This window comes from Anoplopoma fimbria, chromosome 24 (genome assembly GCF_027596085.1).
Source record: "Anoplopoma fimbria isolate UVic2021 breed Golden Eagle Sablefish chromosome 24, Afim_UVic_2022, whole genome shotgun sequence".
Classification (NCBI taxonomy): Eukaryota; Metazoa; Chordata; class Actinopteri; order Perciformes; family Anoplopomatidae; genus Anoplopoma; species Anoplopoma fimbria.
Window position 1 is genome coordinate 20,241,642 of NC_072472.1, and position 25,244 is coordinate 20,266,885.

The following is a 25,244-nucleotide window of genomic DNA, read 5'->3' on the forward strand; positions in this document are numbered from 1 at the left end:
CACTTAACCCCAAAGGTAATTGGTGATGGACAGGTGACATTGGTGATTACATCAGTGTAATGTGAATATGTGAATGCTTATATGACATCTACTGTAAAGCGCTTTGAGTGGTCGGAAGACTAGAAAGGGGCTATAGAAGTACAAGTCCCTTATTTCAAGGAAATAAAATGTATGTTTGATAAAACTAACAATTATTAAAACAAGTCAGGGACTTTTGTTCTCACTCATCAAGTTGCCTTCATAGTATTGTAACCCATACTGTATGAGTGAATGAAACAGGACAATCCTTTCCAAGCCGTCTTGACCCTCTGTCACTTCTGTGGGTACAGAATCCTCTTGATGGAATTGATATTGGAGATGTTCTTCTGGTAAACTAAGAAAGCCACCAGAGTAAGGCAGATGGTTCCCACAATGCCTGCAACCACTGAAACAGCCAGCACAGTACTGTTCGAATCAGTCGGCTGAACACCTGAGGAGGAAAGAGACTCCAACAATTAGATCAAATAGAGCTATGTTCAATTTCTATACTGATGCCTATGATTTAACATTATGTATCCATCTTTCAAGTTAATTGATTTCCCTGATCATGCATACATGTAGAAAGGCAAGGTGACGACAATTAGAGATCCTTCTACCAGTTTAATTTGGCAGTTTATCCAGGTTTTGTTGGCAGAGAGAGACAGATATAATTTTTACTATTATATATATATTATATATATTATATTATATATTATATATAATTATATTATATTATACAATAATATATTACTACACCTATTATTCCCTGGGAGCATTAATACCTTTATATACCTATATGATCAAAGAAACCAAATGGCACTGTTGTCCAATGTCATCTGTTTTGTGTGAAAAAAATACAGGACTGCAGAAAATGAATTCATGTTGGCAGTGTATGCATACCTCCAGATTGTGATTCAGCAAACATATAATTGTTCCTTGAGGCTCAAACCTATAAAGACCGTTCATGTTCTCACCGTTATCTGAGCGGGTACTGATGGGGCCTGAACTGACGGTAGCCATGTCACTCACTGTGGTGCCCTGGTTGTCGTTGGCGCTGCGACTCCTCCTGGAGTTGGTTCCGGTGGTGCAGTTCTGCAGGTGAATCATTGTTATTTTGATTCAGACAGTTTCCAAGCCGAAATTATAGATTAAGTACACTACACTGAGTAATTTGGATTTAGCAGTAAAAATAAAGAACAATTATTATGACATCTTTCCATAAAACTACAGTACTGTACATTAAAACTATATTTAGATCCATTGCATGATCAATTGTGCAGCCCAGTATCCCGAGCAATTATGTGCATATTAAACAAATCTGCACCTCTGATTAATGTCTGATGCAAACATTCAGTGCTAATGGATGGAAGAAAGATGTGTGCAGGCCAAGCCAAAAATGGTAGTTTCTTTAAAAGGTCACTTGAAGCTAGCTCCAAAAGTGAGTCAATCCCCATAGACCTTCACGTTAAAATGCCCAACTTTACAGCAGAAAAAAACAGCTCTACAAACTGGTACAGAAAACAGTTTTGGTTTCTACAGGGTACATTTTTATACAACTCAGCCGTTTAAATTATATTAAGGCTTTAGGTTATGCATAATTAAGGATTTGAGTGATAGGTGGGTGCCATAAGAGGTCGCTAGTCTCTAGCTACTAGAGGACGGGACACCTCTTCTCCACCGACGATCCAACACTTTGCCCATTTTTGTATTAGAAATTAAGCCGTGTAGTCATCGCCATGAGGGCAAACGCTGGAGCCATCCATTCTGAGGTTCACAGCTCTTCAGAAACCTATGGGTGACATCACGGAGACTAAATCCCATTTTATACAGTCTACGGTTCAGGCACAAACTAGGCTATGATGGTTGGGGTGTGTAAGCATGTTGATTTCATGCAGACCTGGAGTTTGTTTACCTGACCCGCCACATGGTTTGTTACACAGAACCATTTGAGAAGCCGTCATTGGAAACTTTTTGGAAAAGGCATGCACTTTCAAAAACGACTTAACAGGTGATTTAATGAACCATTTGTTAATCACATAACTCTTGAGGATATGAGATGGGAGACGAGATAAAACATTAAGTGCTGTTCTTTGCTGTTCTTTCAATATTCTCCAGTTCTGATAGAACTGATGCTATTGCAGCATCTAAGCTATCTTCTTTGGGAGCTGCCATTGTTGTTTAGAACAAACAGTTGCCCCTCCATGTCATCTCACATACACCTAAGCCACGCCCCTAGCTGCCTGTGGTCCATGCTCTGGCTTACTGAACACAAATGCATTACTTAAAGCCTGAGAAGATGGATTTTCTTTTTGTGTGACATTGCGAGAATGCAGCTGCAGTGCAAGGTAAGGAGTTTGTATCTTGTCAAAACCATAACCACAACCTTTCCCTAACCTTAACAGTAATGTAGTCGCTATGTATAGAGAGCAGAGATAAAAAAAAAAAAAATCATTGCACGTGAAGCAGGATTTTGAAGAATTGTCTAATATTAAAGTTCTGTGGAATGTTTGCATTTGTGATGTGTGACTTTACACCTGAAGGCATAATCTGACCTGGATTAGGTTGGGGCAGAAGGAGTTCACACAGAGCCTGGTGGCACAATGTACATAGTAGGTGGAGAGCCTTTCATCTGTGCTTTGGACAAAGCGGAAAGCCTCAAAGGAGAATTGGGCTTTCTGCTGCGCTCCATTGACTCCCAGGACTGTCTGGCCATCCCGGTTACACCTAGAAGAGGACAGATGGTGGTTTTGTGTCCTGTTCTCCAGAGTTTTCAGATAACCTTTTGTTTAGTATAGGCTAAAACAGATCAATAACATAACACTTCTGCTTTTTTTTCAGGTTTTACATGCATTATATATTTCACATAGGGAATCTTCATGTTGGCATGTACGTTTATAATGAGAACACAAAGAACAGGACCTGAAATGTTCTGGATGGAGCTTTCACCTGCTATATAAGCTTTAGAAGCTATATAGTTCACCTATTATATTGCATTTTGTAAATTGTGACATTATAATTCCTTTGGATGAAAAAATTCAACTCAAGACCATGAGATGTGGCTCATGATCATAAAAGCTAGTTACCTCTTAAAATTATCTCTGTTTCAAAAAACTTGTATTTTCCACCAAACCGGAGTCGGTTGTTTAACTTTTTTATCTCTGTAAACTGTTAACTTACCCAACAAAGAGATCGTAAAATGTGGTGTTGATGGGGTGAAGTGAGGTTGTGGCGTAGCATCGGTCTAGGAGCACATTGAATCTGCAAGGAGCACATATCAATACAGATGTATGTGATATTTCCCATTTTCTAGTTGAGATTCCCATTTTCTAGTTGAGATTTTATTGAGATAGAATAGTATTTGCTGTGGATGTTGGCTCAGGTAGAGATTTGGAGAAAGCACTTATCAAGATTTTTATTAGGTAAGCCTGTGTATCCCTGGGTTAACATGCACACAGAACAGAGCACACGTTTTTTGTCAGATATTTAGGATTAAAATGTTTTGGCAAAAACAATATACAATCAATATATAAGTTTTGAAGACTTGTATGAAGGACCTGTTAGTGAGGTTGGATGCCTTCACTTCTACAAAGATCCTGGTCTTTAGCTCCAGGCCTCCTGGAGGGATCTGCAGCGTGGAGGAGTAGCCATTGTCCTTTGGACCAATAACAGAAGAGAAGGAATGCTGTTGTTTGGATTGATATGGGCTGGTCATTTTAACAGAGTGCTTCGAGTTCCAGAATCAGTTAAAATATGCTCATCCCCCCACACCAGGGAAGGGCCATAGGAGGGGTCCTGCTGCTAATTTTTTTGTCTGGACTACATGAGGCAGAGACAGAATATTAGCAAACTAACTCTCACCTGGCTCCTGCTTCATATTCAGCGTGAAGACATCGGAGAAGTATCAAGCTTTTCATCTTACTCCTTGCAAGAAAGCAATTTAACCTATTTCCCAAAATGATTAACTATTCCTTTCCAAGTCATTGCTGACTTCTTCATACTGCAAAATATATTCTTGACTAACCCCACTGAAGATGCCATTTTGACATAAAATTAGCATTTGGTAGAGGATTACAAATTAATTTGCGTTTGACTTGACCGGACAGAGCCAGATGTTATTAATCACATTCAAATTGTATTTTATTATACGTATCTGTAGCCTACATCATGGATGAAAATGGAAATACATCTAGTAGTCATCCTTGACATTTAAATTAAATAAATAGATAAATCAAAATTCTTGTAATGTCAAAAAAACTAAGCACAGTTCCATAGTCTTCTGAGTTATTGGAGCATCAGTAAAGTATTTCTTCTAAATGGTTTCCTTTAACTAAATATATTGTCACATAAAGCAGCCTGCCGTTGTCACCACTCTCTTACCGAGTAGAGTCGCATGCTCAGTGTGCTGATGAAACTTCCATTATTGTCTTTGACTGCCAGGTTGACTCCGGACCTGTTGGACAAAATAGGTTCCGTCAGCTGCTGGAAATCGTTACGGGAAAAACGCAAATCATCAATAACTAGGGTATCTTTCATCTGATACATGAAGGACATGCAGCCCTTCTGAAACGAGACACAAGAGTTACACACCTCTGAAGACACTGACTGCTTCATGATGCATAACACACATGGTAACCTGACACTTTCTCAGATAGTCGAGCTGAGCTTCATCCATCTACTGTCAACTTGTCTTCAAACCAATATGTTTTAATATAAGAAATCAGAAAAAATGACTTCACGCTAACCATCCAGAGATGGATACTTTCCCCTCTAAGCTTTTGTTTTCATTCCACGCTTCATTTGTGACTGTAATTAGTTATATTCATTATAGTTCCCATAGTATGCAATTGAGCAATTTCATATTCAACCTGTTAACAGCGATTTGCAAATACATTGTCCACTGTATCAATGTTATTTTAAAAATAATGTCCTGTTGATTAAGTTTGAGTTAGCACTAATCTACTTTAACGTCATTATCCCAAAGAGGTCATTCATCTTGCAGATAAGTTAAATACAGAATTAACTTGAACACAATGGGTCTTTCTCATTTCCCATTTTATTTGTGCGTCCTCGATCCACGCTCCTCGAGATGCATTTTAGAAATTGGAATGTCCTTCAAGGTGGAGCACTGACATCAATATCCGTGTCACAAGCTGGAGGAGCGAGAAATCGAGGTGTCACAAAACCGTGAAATAAGAAAGCCCCAAGTTCTTCAGCTTAACAACAATACTTCCTTTATCTTAACACACATGTGACTGAATAAACCACAGAAGCTAGGAGGACTAAGACTGAGGTAAAATGAGAAACAATCCATAGGTAGATTCAGCAGATTATTGTTACTGTTTTTAAAGTCATTGATTGAAGAATATGAACATGTAAATAATGAGCTGTCTAAAGATAACTCACCATTAACTCATTAATATGAATTAACATCACTACTGAACTTTCCACATTATATAAATCAATAAAACATATTCTAAAACCGACCATTCAAGCTCACATAGCATAACATTTAAACTATTTTAACCCATCCAACCCAGCCTTCCCACATTATGATGGTCATCCATCAACTTTATAATTATAAAAAAAATATTCTGCTAAGGGAAACGTGAAACAGATCTTACAGAATGCCTACAACCTTACTGGCCATGTTAAGTACTGACAGAGTGCCAACCCAAATGACAATAGAAATTCCTCTCTGAGTAACAAAGCTACAGCAGAGATCCATACTTTGAAATATGATTCCTTGCATTTGCTAACAACAGCATTTTAAATGTGGCATTTACTCCTGTGTGCCCTTTTAAAATGCCACTTACACGCTCATCTGAGTGTTGTTGACCAGGTACTGCAGTGGGTAGCGGCAGGAGAACTGGTACATCACCTCTTGGTGATAGGTGATGGCTGCTGTGATGGGGTCCTCAGAGCAGATCATGCCTGAGATGGTGATGTACTGTACGTTGGAGAAATCTGAAAACAGTCCTGTTCCGGCCTCCTCAGTGACCTTTGAGGAAAAAGAGGTTAGTTTAAGAATCTGTTGTGTGAGAGGCATCTGCTGGGTGTTTTTGTTATATAACCTACCGTCAGCTTGCTGGAGCAGGAAGCGATCCCGTCCTCTGTGATAGAGAAGTTGAATTTGACAACAGGCGGGTCCGCCGTCCAGTCAGGAGTCCCTGTACACTGGTGTTTGGAGTGCTCTGAGTTAAGGGCCAGCAGTGACTCGTTGTATCCATTGAAATAGATGGGACACAGCAGGACCTGCAAGTCCACTGTCTGAGAGCCACAAAGGACCTCCAAGTCTGAGTTAGCTGAACAGAGCAAGTAAGAACCAGAATCAGAATTAGGCTTTATTCTGAATGTAGCATTTTGTGACATGTGGGATATGCTGATTTTATTCTGGTTTAAAGAGCATAAGCCATTTTCACATATCATGCAAGGTAAACAGAGGTGTAATTAACAACAATAATAATGGCACTGTTAAATTAAGTTGGGTCAGGGCCAATTGTCCATGCTGGCTCACTGGAATGAACACAATAAATAGAACAGGACCATACTTGATTAGATCATTTACACCAGTGTATACCCTGCTTTGACGTTTCAAATGGCATGTATACAGTGCAGTTTGGATATGTGTCTAAATTGGAGATTTTACCGCAGTTTGCAACACACAGCCTCTAGCATGTTAACAGTCAGCTCTGTGCGTTGTAAACAAAGCAACAAGCTTGTAGTTCACAAGGCTGGGGAAGAGATGCAAAAGAAAAGACTAAATTTCTATTCGGAAAAACAAACAGACCTAACTGTTTGACATAAGGGCAATAAAGAATATATTGTGTATGTTAACCTAGACATTGGTATGTGACTGTTGGAACATGTGGATGGACTCTCGTGGTTGAATCATCAGTAGAAAAGGTTTGTGTCAGGTTTTTCATAGTCAAAGGCATAACAATGTCAGAGGCAGAGCGCTCTACTTGACTCTATGGGTAATAGTCTCCTCCAATCATAAGGAGGCATTCGCCCAAATAACACTTGCACCTATGGCAGTTCCTAATGCAGTAGGAGACAAAGCTTGTTTCTGTAATGGAGGCCTGGATCTCTGCTGTGAGGTAATGTACTGGGAGGATAGATTCACTTCCCTGTCCACATGAACGAAGGAGGACACTGCAGAACTGGAGAGAATATCCATCCATGCATTCTGTTAATGCACAGTTGTGTTGCCGCTCGCCATAAAACTGTGTTGGAAGACAAGCAACCAGCTGTAGTGCAGCAGCTAAAAAGCTGATATATCCTGTTTCGCCAATCTCCACCGCCAGACCCTCCATGAATGGAAGGCTGCCCATGAGGGACAAACATGGAAAGGGCTGTGCTGGTGATGAGGCGCATGATGACCTGCTGCCCGTATTCAGGTAGCCATGTCCTGATGGGCGGGCTCGTTTATGCAAATGTTCAGTGGGGGAATGCATGCTCGTGATTGGAGGAGAGTGCTACCCATAGAGTCCAGTAAAGGGTGGAGCCCGGGTGAGTTAGAACTAATTACATTATTAAAGAACTGCAGCTAAAATCAACTAAACTTTGAATTCTGAGTTCATTTTTGGATGGAGGCATGTTTTGTTCACAAAATCAAAAACATAGCATATTGAATTTGCTTCAGACAAACTTTATCTCCATAGAAACCGTTGCCGAGTTTCATGGGTATAAGGCCCATTTGCAAAAATGACAAAACTCTAATTCTCAGAAACAAAATCATTTTAACTGATCTAAAACCAAAAGGGTTGTTACATCATCCAGGACAGTCTTGTTTCTTTGTAAAGCAACATTCAGGAAATCGTTTAAAGAAAACTTTGCAACTCTAAGAAAGACGTGGTACCGCTTAAGCATACAGTACATATGTTTCGGTGTTTCCATTTTGAACATAGGGTTACACATGAAATACTTCCTGTAAACTACACTGTATTCTTTAATGACATGGTACTGTTTTTCATCTGTTTTGAAAGTGCTTTACATATTATATGTCTGGTTTTATATATTTTCAGCTATATGTGGCATGAGATCAAACTTCTCAAATACATTTTTTAAGGTTGCCTCATCTAATTACAGTCATACATTATCGTTTCAAACAGCCTGCCTAAGTTACATGCAGTTGAGAATATTAATTCATTTTTTTCCCCAAAGAATCAATCTGAATCGTTCATATTCTTTGACATTCTTTTGAGAAGTGATACATAACGCCAGCAGCTTCAAACTCCCCAAAGATGTAACAAACCTAATTTCAGAGATAAAGACCCATTTCTCAGATGAGTAGCAGGAGGACGAAAGAGTGAGCAGGGCTAGTTTCACTGACCTGGACTTCTGAATGTGGAGTGTCCAATGCAGGCATTTTGAGCTTGGGCGAGAAGAAGTGTGGCAAGTTGATACGTAAGAAGTGCCAGCCACATTGTCCTCAAACTGCTGGAAAAATCAGATGACAGAAATCAAAAGTTAACTTTCTCCTCTCCACTGGATCATGGTAGAGAGCTTGAAAAGGCTATGAAAAAAAACAGACCAACTCCTTTACTGATCATCCCAGATGTGCAGTGGAGGAAGAAGTACTCAAAACCTTTACTAAGTAAAAGTACCAATACAACAAACTACTCCAAGTAAAGGTCCTGCATTCAAAACCAGAGAGTAAAACAGTATTATCAAGATGTATTTATACTGATATTGCATCGAAAAAGGGACATGTCTTCCGTGACTGATGTATTTTTATATAAGACATTGTTAAAGTGTTAATACTGATGCATCAAGGTTAGAGCCGCATTTTACTGATGTAGCTGCTTGAGTAAAAGCTAGTTTTAATTACTCTATTTAGTCCAGGGGTTCCCAACATATGGGTCGGCCCCTCCAAAGGGTCAGCAGATAAATCTGAGGGGCTGTAAGATGATTCATGAGGGATTCTGCTTTGGACTTTCCTCTGAGCTTTGAATATTGCTTTTTTTTCTTCATTTCTGTGAAGTATTGGACACCGATCTATCTCCTCAGGCCTTGATCCGTTTTTTAAATAAAAATCGTGAGAAGTTTGGACTTCTTTGGTGGAACTGCTAGCAACTCGGCTGTGGGTGGCTGTGGCACATGAGGTAGAGCGCTTGTCCCGTAACCACAAGGTTGGTGGTTCAAACCCCTCTACCGGCAACATGCCGAGGTGTCCTTGAGCAAGACACCTAACCCCAAGTTGCTCCCCGGGCGCTTCATTGCAGCCCGCTGCTCCTCTGGGATGGGTTAAATGCAGAGAAATAATTTCCCCATTGTGGGACTAATAAAGGATTGATTATTATTATTATTATTATTAACTCATAGATGTCTTTTTTTCACCAGCCGATAAAGTTGGGCCTACTTTTAATTTTTTATCAATGTGCTGTCCTGTCTTTTATAACTTTGTCATATGTGGGTTTGTTTTCATCACAGTTGGAGAAAAAGTGCAATATTTCCTTTAAAATGTGGTGGAGTAGTATGAAGTGGAAATAAAAGCTATAAAGTACCTAAAATTGTACTTAAAGTACTTGAGTGAATCTACCTTATAGAACTGCAGACATGTGAAAAACACATTACAGGTATGAATAATGCCAGACCAATGTAAACACCTTGTAAATACAAAGTGTGAACACTTTCTTATGAATTTTGATGATGAAATATATACAATGTCAATCAGTCGCAGATGAAGGTATATTTAAATGAGTCTAACAGGTGATTTACAATGAGGACACATGCTTATGGTGGAGAGTTTTGATGAGTTTTCAGGAATCTGTTTGTAACATCATTGGGTGGAGAATCCACTGTAAACGTGGCCTAAGACTTTCATTGCTCTGACACATTATGTGAGAGTTTAGTATGAATAACAGGCAGCAGTACAGACCTTTGTGGAATAGCTCTGGGATATATAAGTCCAATTAAAGATAGACCTGAAAGCCACATGAATACCATCCACATATCCTGTAAAGAAAACAATAACGCATGCTGTGAGATTTCTCCTTGAGCCAGGAGCTTCGACGACTTATTTCTTACCTTGTGTGGATGACCACAGAGTGTTGTCCCACCTCTTTCCCTCAGTGAGTCCTCCTGCTGTCTGCTCTTACATTATGACTTTCAGCCTTTTATACTGGCCTCATTTCCAGCCCAAAGGAGTCCACAGGAAGCCCAGTGAGAGGATAGGGAGAGGTAGGAGAGCAACACAAGCTGCGTGGATCATCTGACAGACATGAACAATAGGGGGACCCAAATGGAGTGTCTTTGGCCTGGTGGAACATTATGTCAATCCTTGTAAATGTAACATGCAATTCAGCAATGACCCCCAACTGCCATCATTTTGTAAGGTAAGTGACATAATGTGTGGATGGATTCAATTATAATATAACTTTAAGGAAAACAATTACTTGACAGGTTTAGACAAGAGCATAGTGGCTATTTCTGCTTTTGGGCTGATAACTACTTTATATTGACGAGAAAACATGTTTTTTCGTAGTTTATTCTTACTTAGTTGGTCAAAAAAAAGATCTTGAAACACTACAGGAATACACAGAACATAACCCACAGGAAACTTAAAAAAAACTTAAATATCTTCAAGAACCTAAGGCAACCTCTGCTGAAGAAGTTACATAACCAAAGCATTAATACCTGCTGAATTTTCTCAGCCATATTAATGCAGGGGCACTTAAAAAAGGCCATGATATGAATTCTGCTCCACTAAAGTGCACTTTCTTTGTCACATCCCCCCACTTCTGCCGGCGGCAACCACTCTTTGTTAAGAAATGAGGTCTCCTTCACATCATCTCAGACACACCCTGCCAAACAAAACCTACAATTGTCACCTGAACCTGGAATCACCCCCAGATCCCCTCCAGGAACCCAGAGACCTCACGGGAACAATGGAGTGGAGATGAGCTTACACAGAGTTTAGCATTAGGTAGGTGTCCTGTCGTCCTTTTTTCTCATTCAGCAGCCAAGTGTTTGTGAGTGGGTCGTTGGACGCCGGTAACTGTGACTTTTTCTTAACACTCAGAGCTTAAATTGAGGGGGACATCATATTTGCACAAACACAGCATACGTTTGTTTGCATTTCATGTGAAATTCCTCTCTCATGAATCATATTTGGCTAATTCAGATTTAAAACAGTTCTCTCAATATATATTGTTTTACTTTGAATGCCCACTTATTGAAACACCCATGTGGGATTTCACTTTTAAAAGTATCTGGCCTATAACTTCTCTGACCAAGACTTTGAACTTGCCTCAGTTTGTGTATTCATGGAATAAATGACGGTTATACTCTCTGTCCATTATCATGTCTCTTTGGTGTCTCTTTCCACAACCTGAGGGCCTAAATATCCAGTCATGATTGAAGTCGTACATGAAGGTATCAAGATCTGCGTGATATCGCAAAGATCCTGTCCTGCTTTTGTTAAATGTTAGTATCAATTAATGCTCCGTCCTTAGATCTGTTAAGTGGTTGATATTAAATCACATTGTGACTCTTTAATGGCCAAGAAAGGACAACAAGGACACAACATGTCATCACAGTGTATTGATAAAGTAGACCCCTTTTTTGTTGTTTATTCAATTAGCTGTTCAATTGTATTTTCTGCCAATTTAATCTGGAAATTAGCAGGTTATAAACTCAACACACCTTCAAATTTAAATACAATAACTTTGAACTTTGATTGAAATGATGGACCCTTAAGAGAATGCTTTGTCATTTAGCCCTGTCCACACAACAAATACATTTTGGAGGAGGAATACTGAATCTGTTTAGTGTGTTTGTGGTGGCCTATAAGTAGTGTTAAAGAGCCCAATAATCCTACAAAAAACTAACTACTGAGAAGATGAGCTCAGTGTTGTTGGACACAGCAGTGTTACTTTGGTGGTAGCTTCAGCATTGATTTCTGAACTGTGCAAAAAGTCCCCTCTGAAGGTCTGCTGTCCAAACGCTAGGCTCTGTCATTTAATATTGATCTGGACCTGCTGAACTTGTTCATGCTTCATGTCTTGACCTTCTTGCACCTTGGTATTGTGTCATCCATAACTGAATCTTAACGGTGTAGTCCCTGTACTTCATTACACCCAAACAGACCATCGTTACAGCTATTACTTACACCAACCTGGGCTTTTCCTGCCCTGCCAAAACACCATATCTGCTGTTTGTTGGTGGAACTAAATGGTGTTCACCAAGTATGTAAACACAATCAGAAGGAACTGAGCTTTACTTGAAGATCTTTCCACCACTTTATAGGGAAACATTGTCTGGAAGCAAGTTACCTTTTCAGATTCTACATCATCAAAAAAAAAATCATATAAATTTATAAAATATGACACGCTTTAAATTACTAAACGTATACAGCAGAGTTCATATTAGCCTCTCCTTAAACAGCTCAATTACAAATGCTGTTCACATAGATCATAGCCTAAAAATATTCTGATACAATTTAACACTGGACATCATGCAGTATACCGAGTACTCTCTTTGGTATCATTAGGTACATCAACTGATAATTGTCTTTGTTTTTAAGATTTTGAATAAATGGTTTTGAATTGCTAAATTTTCTTAGATTTGAATGTCCAACTTAGTACAAGGTGAGTATGAATGAGTAACTGGAAGACATTTAATTTCACCAATGATTTGAAGGATATTTAAAAACACAACCTTGAGCTAAACAGAAGCCTTTTGTTTAACCACACTGTTAAATATACTCAAACCAAAGCATTTCATTCCAATGGTCCAATCATGACAAGTGTCCCCATAATAACCCTGCTGAGGGTTCCTGCACCACCTGCATCCTCTCCCCTCATTACTGTAAACTGTTTGTCTGCCATCAATCATTCCACCAGAATACAAGTAGAAACTAAACTACTCACTGGCACCAAGTCACAGCTTTGAAACCATGTCTGTTGTGACTGCCATTACCTATAATGAGGTATGTTTATTCTAAGGTGCATTTGTACTAATCAGTATTAACCTATGGAGAAAATCAAAGGACACATCAATAGTTTGAGGGCCATCAATCATTTCACCAGAATACAAGTAGAAACTAAACTACTCACTGGCACCAAGTCACAGCTTTGAAACCATGTCTGTTGTGACTGCCATTACCTATAATGAGGTATGTTTATTCTAAGGTGCATTTGTACTAATCAGTATTAACCTATGGAGAAAAATCAAAGGACACATCAATAGTTTGAGGGCCATCAATCATTTCACCAGAATACAAGTAGAAACTAAACTACTCACTGGCACCAAGTCACAGCTTTGAAACCATGTCTGTTGTGACTGCCATTACCTATAATGAGGTATGTTTATTCTAAGGTGCATTTGTACTAATCAGTATTAACCTATGGAGAAAAATCAAAGGACACATCAATAGTTTGAGGGCCATCAATCATTTCACCAGAATACAAGTAGAAACTAAACTACTCACTGGCACCAAGTCACAGCTTTGAAACCATGTCTGTTGTGACTGCCATTCCCTATAATGAGGTATGTTTATTCTAAGGTGCATTTGTACTAATCAGTATTAACCTATGGAGAAAATCAAAGGACACATCAATAGTTTGAGGGCCATCAATCATTTCACCAGAATACAAGTAGAAACTAAACTACTCACTGGCACCAAGTCACAGCTTTGAAACCATGTCTGTTGTGACTGCCATTACCTATAATGAGGTATGTTTATTCTAAGGTGCATTTGTACTAATCAGTATTAACCTATGGAGAAAATCAAAGGACACATCAATAGTTTGAGGGCACCGACTTACACTCGTTCTTCATTTATTAAATCTTTAGTTTAAAAACGTTACACATCGGGAAAATATCCAAACATTGAGTTAAATGGCAGTATACAGTTCCAAAGAATCACAAGAGATTCAGCGTGAGGCCTCGGCTGGAGGGCTCGCTCTGCTCACACACCGGCGGTGGAGCAAAAAAAAAAAAAAATCACAAACGGAGAGTTTGGCAAAGTAAACCGGACTCTGCCCGCCTCTATTTGGAGCTGGTGTACTTGGTCACGGCCTTGGTGCCCTCGGACACCGCGTGTTTGGCCAGCTCCCCGGGCAGCAGCAGGCGCACGGCGGTCTGGATCTCCCGGGAGGTGATGGTGGAGCGCTTGTTGTAGTGCGTCAGGCGCGATGCCTCCCCGGAGATGCGCTCGAAGATGTCGTTGACAAACGAGTTCATGATGCCCATGGCCTTGGAGGAGATCCCCGTGTCCGGGTGCACCTGCTTCAGAACCTTGTACACGTAGATGGCGTAGCTTTCCTTCCTGCTCTTGCGACGCTTCTTGACTCCTTTCTTCTGGGTTTTGGTCACGGCCTTTTTAGAGCCCTTCTTGGGCGCAGGGGCTGATTTTGAAGGATCGGGCATTTTTTTTTTCCCCCTCTTTCGTGCGCGTGTAAGACGGACAGCGATGAAGGAACACAGCTCCAGACACCACCCCGGCGTCGGTCCCGTATTTATAACGTGGCTGTGCAAATGAGAGTGCGCCGTTCCTCCTGTGCGATTGGAGCGCGCTTCACCGGAGGAGCGTCGCTGCCGCTCGGCGCGCCGCTCCATTGGATCGCAAGTTTCGGATTCATTCGGCCAATCGGAGAAGCCTCTGCGGTGGATATTGTTTCCCCCTCACATAAGCATGACGTAAAGGTCCCGAGCTCTTTCACTTAGTGGCGCACGACTCGGCCATCTGATTCAATAACTTTATTTAACGATCATGTCTGGCAGAGGGAAAACCGGAGGCAAAGCCCGCGCCAAGGCCAAGTCCCGCTCCTCCAGGGCCGGACTCCAGTTCCCGGTGGGTCGAGTGCACACAGGCTACTGCGCAAGGGCAACTACGCGGAACGAGTCGGCGCCGGGGCTCCGGTGTATCTGGCGGCCGTGCTGGAGTACCTGACCGCCGAGATCCTGGAGCTGGCCGGCAATGCGGCCAGGGACAACAAGAAGACCAGGATCATCCCCAGACACCTCCAGCTGGCCGTGCGCAACGACGAGGAGCTTAACAAGCTGCTGGGGGGTGTGACCATAGCTCAGGGGGGAGTGCTGCCTAACATCCAGGCTGTCCTCCTCCCCAAGAAGACGGAGAAACCGGCCAAAAGCAAGTGAAAGACTCCCTGCAGACCGGCACCGAGCCACTTTTTCAGACCAGTGCTCGTTTTTGGATGAACAACCTTTCGAATAGCGGACAGTGTTCGATGTTGCTTGTTTCTACAAATGGAGACGTACAGTCAGGGGCGCCGAAAAGGGGGGCCCCATGAAAAGAATTTTACAGGGCCCCCAACATGGAGCGGCCCAGAGATGCTATTTTAATACAATTATGCATTTTAATGGTATTTTTGACTATCATTAAAAATTTGTGACACAACAGTTGATTAACTAACATATAATCACACATGTTTTCAGTTCTTCCCCTACTGTACAGTACAGTAGGGGAAGAACTGAGCACTCTGGAAAATAAAACGTGTGATTATATGTTAGTTAATAACTTAGTGTCATTATTTTTTCTGTAAAATTATAATTTCATCATCATTGGGGGCCCTGTGGGCCCCTTTTCATGGGGCCCAAAATCTCCTTTACCCCCCTTTTCGGCGCCCCTGCGTACAGTCGCTTCCCATCGGGGCGGTTCAGACTGCTGACAATCACATTTAACATGGACCAATTCTGAGGGCCGGGAGTTGATATAGCTTCGCTTTGCTGCTACAAAACGTTCCGGATCGATGTGTTGTTTATGATATGTTGTCTCAATAAATGCCCCGTAGGGCGAATGCATCCGGTCTTCATGGAGCCTGTGTACTTAGAGCTGGTGTGTGCGGGGTTCAAAGAGGCACTGATCAATGTGGAGCTGTGAGCAGGGGCGCCGAAAAGGGGGGTAAAGGAGACGGATTCTAGGGGCCCATGATGGAGGGGGGCCCAGAGAGGCCCCTAATGATGATGAAATTATAATACAGAAAAAATAATGACACTAAGTTATTAACTAACATATAATCACACATGTTTTATTTTCCATGTCCTGGTAACAATTCCTTTATTTGTTTTGGAAGCATCAACCCCTGCAGGGCCCAAAAAATTTTGCCGCTGTGTTGGGGGCCCTGTAAAGATTCTTTTCATGGGGCCCAAAATCCCTAGCGGCGCCCCTGGCTGTGAGCATGCATGCACTTCCATTTTTTCCCTTTAAGGTCCGGTCTTTCCTATCATGAAGGTTCACTCCATCACGTGGCTTCTGTCACGGTGAAATTAAGGATAACAGTCACTATTGACACATGATCCTAAGGCGTTGACCAAGCTGGAATCTGTAGTTTCGTTGAAACACAACCTGAAATGAAAGTCTGGGTTCACTTCTCACATTAATCTAGCGTTAGCAGAGGCTTTTTCATTGCATTGTTTGTATTTGCTATAAAACCCTGAAGCCTGATGAGTCTTCTGGATGTAACTCACAACAAGTTAAAGGGGTTTTTTTAGGGGAGTTTTTCCTGTGCCGATGTGAGGGAAGGACAGAGGATGTCGCATGTGTACAGATTGTAAAGCCCTCTGAGGCAAATTTGTAATTTGTGATTCTGGGCTATACAAAATAAACTGAATTGAATTGAACATAACGGGTGAATCGGAAACATCTCTCCAATATTTTAGATTGATGATGATGATGATGATGATTGGGACATATTTAGACAAACTTTTACTTGGTGCCGATGAAACCTATTTGGTTAACTTTCTATGTATATATTGCATTATACATTTATAATCTGATTATTACACTGTATCATTGTAGTTATATGTATTTTAGAATACATGAGCACAAAGCTGCATGAAACGTCAGAAACAACACCACAGGTGCTTCAGTCCTGGTTGTCTATTCCGGGCTGAAAACACAACTGAATGCACAAATGGTAAATGGACTGTACTTGTATAGCGCTTTTCTAGTCTTCCGACCACTCAAAGCGCTTTTACATTACCAATCATTCACCCATTCACACCCATTCATACACTGATGACAGGGGCTACCATGCAAGGTGCCACCTGCCCATCAGGATCTATGTAATCATTCACACCCATCCATACACCGATGGCACAGCCTTCGGGAGCAACTCGGGGTTAAGTGTCTTGCCCAAGGACACATCGACATGGACTGCCGGAGCCAGGGATCGAACCGCCGATCCTCTGATTGGAGGACGACCCTGCTCTCCACTGAGCCACAGTGCTATTTGCTCGAAGAGCATCAGATGTTCACACTGCAAATACCACTTTTCATCGTAGGTGGGATATTATGTATTAGGTCTCTGGGATTGCCCATTTAGTATTCAGGTATATGAATGTGATTAATCAACCTCCTCCATGGTTGGTCCAGAGCATCCTCCACCAGCTCATCAGAAGTCACCTATCATCCCAGCATGTGATAATCCACCTGCACTCTGTTACAGGTTGCTGATGATGGGGTTACAGACCATCTCTGGTGTTCATATCCATCCTTCTCCGCTGTCTAGTTAGCACAAAGAAACCTAACATATTCAGATATTCTAACCATTCTTTGATGACATGACTGTCATATCTAGATGGCTTAGCTGATGTGTAAACCTACACCTTTCTAGATCTGTTGAAATTTTGAATGGCAATGGGATCTCCACTGTTTACTGCAAAAGTAAAGCGTGAGTAGATCACGCTACATCATTACATAACATGTTTCAGTCCATTCATCTTTACATTTCAAACATAGACCACATCACTGTATTGGTGTTAATTGATGCAATGACAGCAGATTACAATTGACAGATAGGCTTGTTTAAAAATTTAAAACACAAGAAGAATACTAGTTTTTAATACCGTTAAATCACAGAATTATTAGAAAGCATTATGTTTTGGCTTTGCTGTGAATGTTTAGCTTTGGAGTAACTCTACAGACCTTTATCACAGAGAACATGTTGACCTGTGATGGCACAAACAACACAAATATATGTAACTAATGACAATCAGAATGATTCTCCTGAATTTAGCTGTGAAATACAATCGTTTATTTAATGAAAATGGTTAATTAAAAATACTGAATAACAATATTATTACCTTTTCTGGTTTATTTACAAAGTGTGAGGTTTTTAATACATCTGATCTTTTTTCTCTGTAACCTGGACAGCCCTTGTGGCCTTCGCTCATGTACTACAGGTGAAAAGGAGCTTTTAGCTATATCTGGTATGATATATGTATAGTACAGTGTCCCTGCTAAATAAACAATTAATTAATAAATAATATGTATGAATCGTGAACTTTTAACCTTGTACTTTTACTAGGTATCACATGAAAATCCCTTAAACTAAGAAGTCTATGGAAATCACAGGGCTGTGATGTCATGGAAGGTCCCTCAGTAGAGTACAAATAGATGGCGAGATGAGGAAACACGGCAGAGTTGAAGTGTGATTGTCAAGTGAGATGGAACTGAAGCTGCAGCTCAGCGTCTTCCTGTTACTCATACAGGGTGAGTAGTCCTTTACTTTCAATACTTGTTGACAGGCAAACTTTGTTATGAAGAGTAAATAAAGCTAAAATGAGACAATGAGTAGAATCTGATCATTAAAAAACGGAAGATGAGTAACTTGAAGTGATGTTTTTTTAGTTCATGGCTTCTAAACATATGTAATAGTTACAGTACTCGTCTTCCTATGACAATGTGTGATGTTTCTGAATGGGATCGTTTATCAGGGAGTATTTGGGCCAAATTATAAACTCTGATGTTTCTGACAAATCAAATGGTTGCACGTCTTTAGCAAAAACGCATTGTTGCCTGAGCTTTGATTTGTAAAGTTTTTGTAAAGTCAGTCAACAGCGCCTTTGAGGAATTGCGTCCCAATTTGGATTTTTATCAAATTTCCCCATGTTATATTTCAGATTATTACATTTTATTTAATATTTTCGACCTTTCATTCACCCACAATCTAGTAAATACTGTATTTATGCATGTATGTGGACTGCAAATATCAGCATATTTGCTTATTGACATTGCATATAGTATTTCCTGTGAAATTAAATGTTCTTTATGAATCAGGTTATGAAAACTTTAAGAAAGTCTGAAGCCCAATCACAAAAGTCTCAAGAAAACTCTCAAAAACATGTTAACGTACAGTAAAAAAAAAAGAAAAAGAAAAAAGGTATAACTTGTATCATTTTAATTAGTTCCAATGTTCAGTTAATCTAATGTGATATCTATAACACAACCCACGCGTGTGAACAAGTTCTAATGACCTTTTACTCTTCAAGCCCACCGCCCTCCTGCTGGTGCCAACATTCCGCCACGAGTGTGCTTTCCAAACAGCTCGTCATTCTCACCCCATAGGAAAGAAAAAGCACCCAAAGCCCCTGAGAAAAACCTGCAGCATTACTCTAACACCCACCTTTACTTTCTCTTTCACCGTGAAAGAACTGACCACATTACTTCCTGTCACATCAGAGTATGCGTTCTGTGTTTAACAGGGGGGGTTGCTTCTTTGTAGTTGCGGTACAGTTAAGAACAGTAGATTTTCTTTCCTGTCACACCACCTACACACACACACACACACACACACCAACACACACACACACACAAACACACCAACACACGCACACACACAGTCCCAGGCCAGTGGCACATACAGGAATAGATGAGTCAAACTTTGAGAAATACGGTTCGGACACCTCCGTGTGCGAGGGAGGGAGAATTGGTCATTTTCTGAAATGTTACGGGTATTATTAGACTGCAAGGCGTGAAAATGACATTGTGCTCTCGGTGGGACTTTACAAAAAAATTGATGTTTCTATTTATTTGATTGCAGTTTCACTTGCAGTGTGGCAGCGTGTGACTGTGTATGAAGGTCAGACACTCAGCTTAAGCTGCCCAGTTGCTAATGCTCACATGACCCATGTCGACTGGAAGAACCCTGAAGGATATATTATGTTTTTTAATCGCAATCAAGGTGAATATGGCATATCTCGTACTTCAATCACTCAACACATGTATAAACAGCAACACAAATTGTCTCTGAATTTTGAGTTACGGATATTAAACATCTTTTTATTTTCCCTCACTCGCTTCCAGCTTTGAAGGACAAGCGCTACAGCATCAACAATCTGTCTCAGTCAGAATTCAATATCAGTATTTCCAACATCACCTTCAAAGATGGAGGCAACTACACATGCACTCAGTACAGCGCTCTAACGACAGAGAAGAAAGTGGAGGTGACAGTGATAGGTGAGAATTATTGATTGGGTCACAGATTGCATGATTTTCTTAAGCCAGTAACTATGTGATGTTGACAATGATTTTTACTAACCTTCATTATGACTTGTCCTGATCATTGCACTGATGATTTGATAAGCATTTCATAATAATGTCTTAACATTTGCTCTGGTGTTGATGGTTTTAAAGGCCGACCCAAAATGGAAAAAGCAGTGCATGAAGGAACGTTTGTCATAAAATGCACTGCTGAAGGGAACCACTATCCTCCCCAGATCTCCTGGAAATTGGATAATGGACCTGAAATTCTTGGTAAGTTTGTAATAACCAAATAACCAAAGTGAGGCATAGAAGGTAAAATAACATGAATCCCCCAACTTTAGCTGCATGTTGCATCTTTGCTCACTGCTGTTCTAAATTGCTACTCTACTTAAAGAAGCCATTTTGCACTATAGAGATGAAATGTCACCATTTGATTTAGGTGTCATTCAATCTTGTGCCTAGAGCAGAGTAGATATATATATGATCAAAAATATAGATGTGAGCATGAATGGTTGTCTGTCTCCATATGTCAGCCCTGTGATATCAATTAATCATTTGATATCAGTGATGATATCAGTCAATGAATCATTTATGTCATATACATTGAATGTGTTGTAACTCTGTTATGTTGTTCATTCTGTACACATGACATCTATTGCATTCTGTCCAGTTTTTCCTGTGCCGATGTGAGGGAAGGACAGAGGATGTCGCATGTGTACAGATTGTAAAGCCCTCTGAGGCAAATTTGTAATTTGTGATTTTGGGCTATACAAAATAAATTGAATAGAAATTGATAGTCTGGTGACCTGTCCAGGGTGAACCCTGCCTTCGACCAATGGGTGGTTAAAGATAATGGTTGGATGGATGGATGTCTGGACATTGTCATTGTTTTTGAACGGCGAGCCCTTTGTGCTGGCTTTTGCGAATGGAACTTATGTAGGTGTATCAAAATTAGACTCAGCAACCACAGAGGGGGCTCATCTCTCCATGACATGATCTTTACCACCTTATGGTGGGATGGTAGGTTGGCGGATGCTATTTCAAGCCCTGGTGATGGCCATTATCTTAAACATTGTCCTTTAATGACAAAAATAGATTGAATAGATTATAGATATAGATTAGCTAAACTCTCTTTGGACTGTTCTCAGCAGTGGCATATTTTGATTGTTCTTTCACCACTGATGCCAGCTGGTACACCTGCTTGGAAGTGATACTAATGCCATCTTTCCCATTCCACAGCTCATGACCAACAAGAAGTTAGAAAATATGAAGATAAGAAATATGTCTCAATGGATATACTACACATTCACTCAGTGAAGAACAGGATCACTGTCAAATGCCTTGTTCGCAATCGAGCTCAGCACTCACAACCACTGATGAACTTTGTCAAAATTGGACCAAAATGTGAGTGCAATTCATTAAATTCCAATTTTAGTGACAATAACTTGCCTGTGTCAAATATTCAACGGCAGAGAAATTGAGTAAAAATGATGCTTGCATTGACCATAACTTGTTTACTTGGAGTACTTCTGCCTAAGGGCTGATATTTGAGGAACAGTGACCGTGTAGTTGTGTCGTCAGAAAGCAGGGAAAGCACTGGAGAGGGTTTTTTTTCTCACAAGTTCCTCCATGACACTGTCCACGGCAGCAGGCTGTGAAACTGACCACAAAAAAACAGCCCTGTGTGATTTCCTCTTTCTGAGTACTGCAAATAGTCGGGTTTCCTGTATTCATAATTTAAAAAAGACAGTTGTGTTATCTGCAGATTGTCCATGCATTTAATGCTGCTTCTGCTTGGTAATAACGTAAACCCCCTCTCTGTCACAGCAACAAAGTCCCGGGGCACAACGACAACCAGTTCCCCCACAACCCACCTTCGAGGGTCAACAGAGGGCCCAGGAACAACAACCGGCTGGTTCAGACCCGGGAGAACAACAGTTAACCATGCAACCAGAGAAGTGAAGGGGCCGTCATCAGAGAGCTCTATAATGTTATCAACTGCTCCCTCCAATCAGCTGTTTTCCTCCAATGAGCCACAGACAGTCACAGCACCCGGTGGACGTCCTCTGGTCCCTGTGACATCCACAGGCTCACATCTCAGCACCAGTGGTGAGTGGGTCGGTTTTCATTCGTGTATCATTTCTATGTCACATGGACTTTAATCAACATAATGTTCCACATCAGATGGTTTGCAGACATGAGATTAGGGACACAAAAGGAACAGTCCTAAAGAATCTTTAAACAACGACAACAACAAAAAGGTTATTTTTATGTTACTTGGCAAAATAAATGTCACTTCAGATTCAAATAGTAAATTATGGCATGCCTCAAATACTTTTCTTATCATTGAAACACCTGAATTAAAAAAAAACTGTCAGCCCGTTGGATGAAAATATATTTGTATATAGGCGCGTAACCACCGCTGTAGTTGTGATACTAAATCTGTTTCCTGTGACGGAAGTCTCAGAGCATAGGGTGAAACTCGCTATGCTGATATACAGAGTTGTACATATACAGATACACCGAGTATACGGAGTATCATCAAAGATTTGAGATCCCAGCTCAAAAAACTGCTGTTTACATTTTCTTATATATATATATATATATATATATTTATATTTGTATTCTTATTTTTTATTTTATTCTATTTTTATTTTTATTTTATTGTATAATATGTGTATTTATTATCTGTTTCTGTGTAGTTGAGCTGCTGCAACACTTGAATTTCCCCCATGGGGATCAATAAAGGAATATAATAATAATAATAATAATAATAATAATAATAATAATATATTCAAATTTGCCGACTTGGCTAGGGTGCAACTCTTTTTCCTTTTTCTGCCACTTTGGATTTAATCAATTAAAACAAACTATTAAAATGCACACAGACCATGGAGGTAGCGAGATGATTTTGACATAAGGTTCAACACTGAAACCTCCTCACATTCTGTTGACAATGTTAGTTCATTTGTTTAATGTTCTTAACAAAAATTCTGGCCACATCTTACATGTTGCACCTTTGAAATAATTTACCTTTTCTGAAAAAAAGATTCTCAGGAGGCTTATGCATCAAATTGTCTCCATTTCTTATAGATGACTCAACAATCTCTGTGGTATCAGGCTCGACCATGAGGAGGAATGACACCGTCAGTAATGCAACAAGCACAGCAGGTATGATATGAGTGTATTGTACATTCTATGCAAAACTATTCTTGACAGATATCTGATCCCACCTAGTGGTGCCTCTGAACAACCACAGCTGAGTAGTTCCATTTAGAAAACAGGGGTGACTTAGAATGCAGCAGCTTATTTAAGTCTGTGTTATTTATTTTACCTTCTCCATAATTCCTTAAAGACTGGACATCTGTCTCCGAAACTACAGAAGAAATCACATCCAATAACAGTACGGAGGGAAACAGAACAGGTACATCCACATTGTTAACAGAGGTTGACTGACTGAGTTGTCCTGCTATGAAAATGATAATGAGATAACAGTCTTTAAAAGTGATTCAGGTTTTGCTGAACTAACTAGCATTGTGTCAATTTCCAGGGAGCTTTGATGACCCAAATATGCGGACAGGAACCGGAGGAAGTTCATCATTGCTGGTATTCCTGGTTACATGCCTGATCTTTGGTCTCCTGGTGGTCGTCATTTTCTTTGCCATCAAGCTGAGGAGAGCACACATCGCCTGGAAGAAAGGTAAGAAGAACATATTTTCATTTTCTGCATAGCATCTTGTAATTACACAACAAAGCTGCAAGTCCTTTTTTTATTATTATATTTTTAAAAACATATGACAGTTTTTATTGTCACAGAGAATGAGGACACTGATCCATCAGAGGAGAGCAGTAAATCGAAATCAAGCCAGGAAGAGAGGAACGCCCAAGGACAGAGGCGAAGAGGTGAGAAGATGATTCAGCACTCTTTTTAATGCCAGGAAAAATGTGGAAAAGTACTGAGAAACATTCATGCCAACAGAGACTGTAATCCAACTGCAAACTTTTGGATTTCTTTTGTCCCCATGAAATGCCCTGTAAAGACATGGATCATTAACAGAAATGTTATAATATGGGTTGACATTTAATGGGATTGAATACAACTTTTAGCTTTAGGAAATGAATGCAGCTCAGTAAAACATGGTTAGGTGGAGATTGTTTGCTGACTGATGAAAAAATGCACATGCTTTACACTTGTCAGTTGGGGAATAAACGTGATTTGATGAGACCAAGAAACCCAACCAGAAATGATGAGTTAATTCAACAAACTCAAAACATTTAATTATGTTTAAATGCCTTTAAAACATTACATTAACTACTGGTCAGCCTTTCTTTAAGTGCTGTTTCCTTAAGTGTATATCATGTGTATATGTATGTTTACACATATGTTTATATATTTTAGTTGTCTTATTAGACTACTACTTCATTTTTTCCTGAATTAATAAATTCCCCCGAATTCCCTCTTTTATTTCACAGTCTCAGGTGTTATATTAAACTTGCAGTTCAGGTCTATTCACAGAAACAGGGCGGTAACCTGTTTCTGCAATGAATCACTGATTGTAAAATTCTCTCTCTCTCTCTCTCTCTCTCTCTCTCTCACAGGGCTCTTCAACACGGCATTCACACAGTACGACGTTGAAAAACCAACAGTGATTAGCTCAGTGATAAACACAAATGCAAAGGTAGCAGAAGAGAGTGAAAATAAAGAGCAGTCTTCTGAACCTCAAACCCTGGGACAAACTCTAGCCAAGTGTGACATAAAAGAGACAGAGCTATGACAATTTGTAAAATACATTAGAATATCAGATATATCATGAGCACCATTAGAATGCCAACAGATTAATCTGATAAGCTTTTTACTGTAAGAAAGAGTGTTTTAAATAATGTGCAAACTTGCTTATAGTCATGTAAATATTGTAAACATTTTGTCTTTACATGTACCAATAAATAATGTTTTGCTAGAACACACCGGCATGCTTTGTTTGAACCTGCATGA

General features: G+C 40.1%; 4 protein-coding genes across 6 annotated transcripts; 2 read left to right on the top strand and 2 right to left on the bottom strand.

The window, feature by feature from the left end:
• Nucleotides 1-311: 311 nt before the first annotated feature.
• si:ch73-261i21.5 (zona pellucida-like domain-containing protein 1) lies at nt 312-8,444 on the bottom strand. Its single transcript, XM_054626434.1, has 9 exons — nt 8,351-8,444; nt 6,094-6,320; nt 5,832-6,016; nt 4,396-4,468; nt 3,573-3,670; nt 3,196-3,276; nt 2,571-2,742; nt 978-1,110; nt 312-469 (listed from the first exon to the last, which is right to left on the bottom strand). The coding sequence occupies exons 1-9, from the start codon at nt 8,442-8,444 to the stop codon at nt 312-314; spliced, it is 1,221 nt and encodes a 406-aa protein (XP_054482409.1).
• A 5,332-nt stretch (nt 8,445-13,776) lies between these two features.
• On the bottom strand, nt 13,777-14,672 carry LOC129114056 (histone H2B 5). Its single transcript, XM_054626561.1, has one exon. The coding sequence runs from the start codon at nt 14,578-14,580 to the stop codon at nt 14,011-14,013; it is 570 nt and encodes a 189-aa protein (XP_054482536.1). The 5' UTR covers nt 14,581-14,672; the 3' UTR covers nt 13,777-14,010.
• A 41-nt stretch (nt 14,673-14,713) lies between these two features.
• Nucleotides 14,714-15,245, top strand: LOC129114057 (histone H2A). The gene is given in 2 exon segments (XM_054626562.1): nt 14,714-14,827; nt 14,830-15,245. Coding segments are annotated over 2 exon segments (387 nt in total). The 5' UTR covers nt 14,714-14,734; the 3' UTR covers nt 15,124-15,245.
• Nucleotides 15,246-18,402: 3,157 nt separating this feature from the next.
• LOC129113381 (cytotoxic and regulatory T-cell molecule) lies at nt 18,403-25,211 on the top strand. 3 transcript variants are annotated; one of them, XM_054625631.1, is made up of 11 exons: nt 18,403-18,478; nt 19,809-19,949; nt 20,072-20,224; nt 20,402-20,521; nt 21,491-21,655; nt 22,079-22,360; nt 23,345-23,422; nt 23,607-23,675; nt 23,802-23,951; nt 24,053-24,154; nt 24,851-25,211. In XM_054625631.1, the coding sequence occupies exons 1-11, from the start codon at nt 18,433-18,435 to the stop codon at nt 25,024-25,026; spliced, it is 1,482 nt and encodes a 493-aa protein (XP_054481606.1). In that variant the 5' UTR covers nt 18,403-18,432; the 3' UTR covers nt 25,027-25,211. The 3 variants fall into 3 exon arrangements, with proteins under 3 accessions (XP_054481606.1, XP_054481607.1, XP_054481608.1); XM_054625632.1 differs by having other exon boundaries at nt 18,421-18,478; nt 24,068-24,154; nt 24,851-25,186; XM_054625633.1 differs by lacking the exon at nt 21,491-21,655 and having other exon boundaries at nt 18,421-18,478; nt 24,851-25,186.
• Nucleotides 25,212-25,244: the final 33 nt, after the last annotated feature.

What these genes read in the sequence shown, in the direction of transcription:
- si:ch73-261i21.5 (XM_054626434.1), bottom strand. Translation starts at nt 8,444, where the DNA reads ATGTGGCTGGCACTTCTTACGTATCAACTTGCCACACTTCTTCTCGCC. An exon ending in CTCCACATTCAGAAGTCCAG is followed by an intron (nt 6,321 to 8,350) that starts GTCAGTGAAACT and finishes TGCTCTGTTCAG; the next exon opens with CTAACTCAGACTTGGAGGTC. An exon ending in TTTTACGATCTCTTTGTTGG is followed by an intron (nt 2,743 to 3,195) that starts GTAAGTTAACAG and finishes GTCCTCTTCTAG; the next exon opens with GTGTAACCGGGATGGCCAGA.
- LOC129114056 (XM_054626561.1), bottom strand. Translation starts at nt 14,580, where the DNA reads ATGGAGCGGCGCGCCGAGCGGCAGCGACGCTCCTCCGGTGAAGCGCGC.
- LOC129113381 (XM_054625631.1), top strand. Translation starts at nt 18,433, where the DNA reads ATGGAACTGAAGCTGCAGCTCAGCGTCTTCCTGTTACTCATACAGG. An exon ending in GTTTTTTAATCGCAATCAAG is followed by an intron (nt 19,950 to 20,071) that starts GTGAATATGGCA and finishes ACTCGCTTCCAG; the next exon opens with CTTTGAAGGACAAGCGCTAC. An exon ending in TAATGGACCTGAAATTCTTG is followed by an intron (nt 20,522 to 21,490) that starts GTAAGTTTGTAA and finishes CCCATTCCACAG; the next exon opens with CTCATGACCAACAAGAAGTT.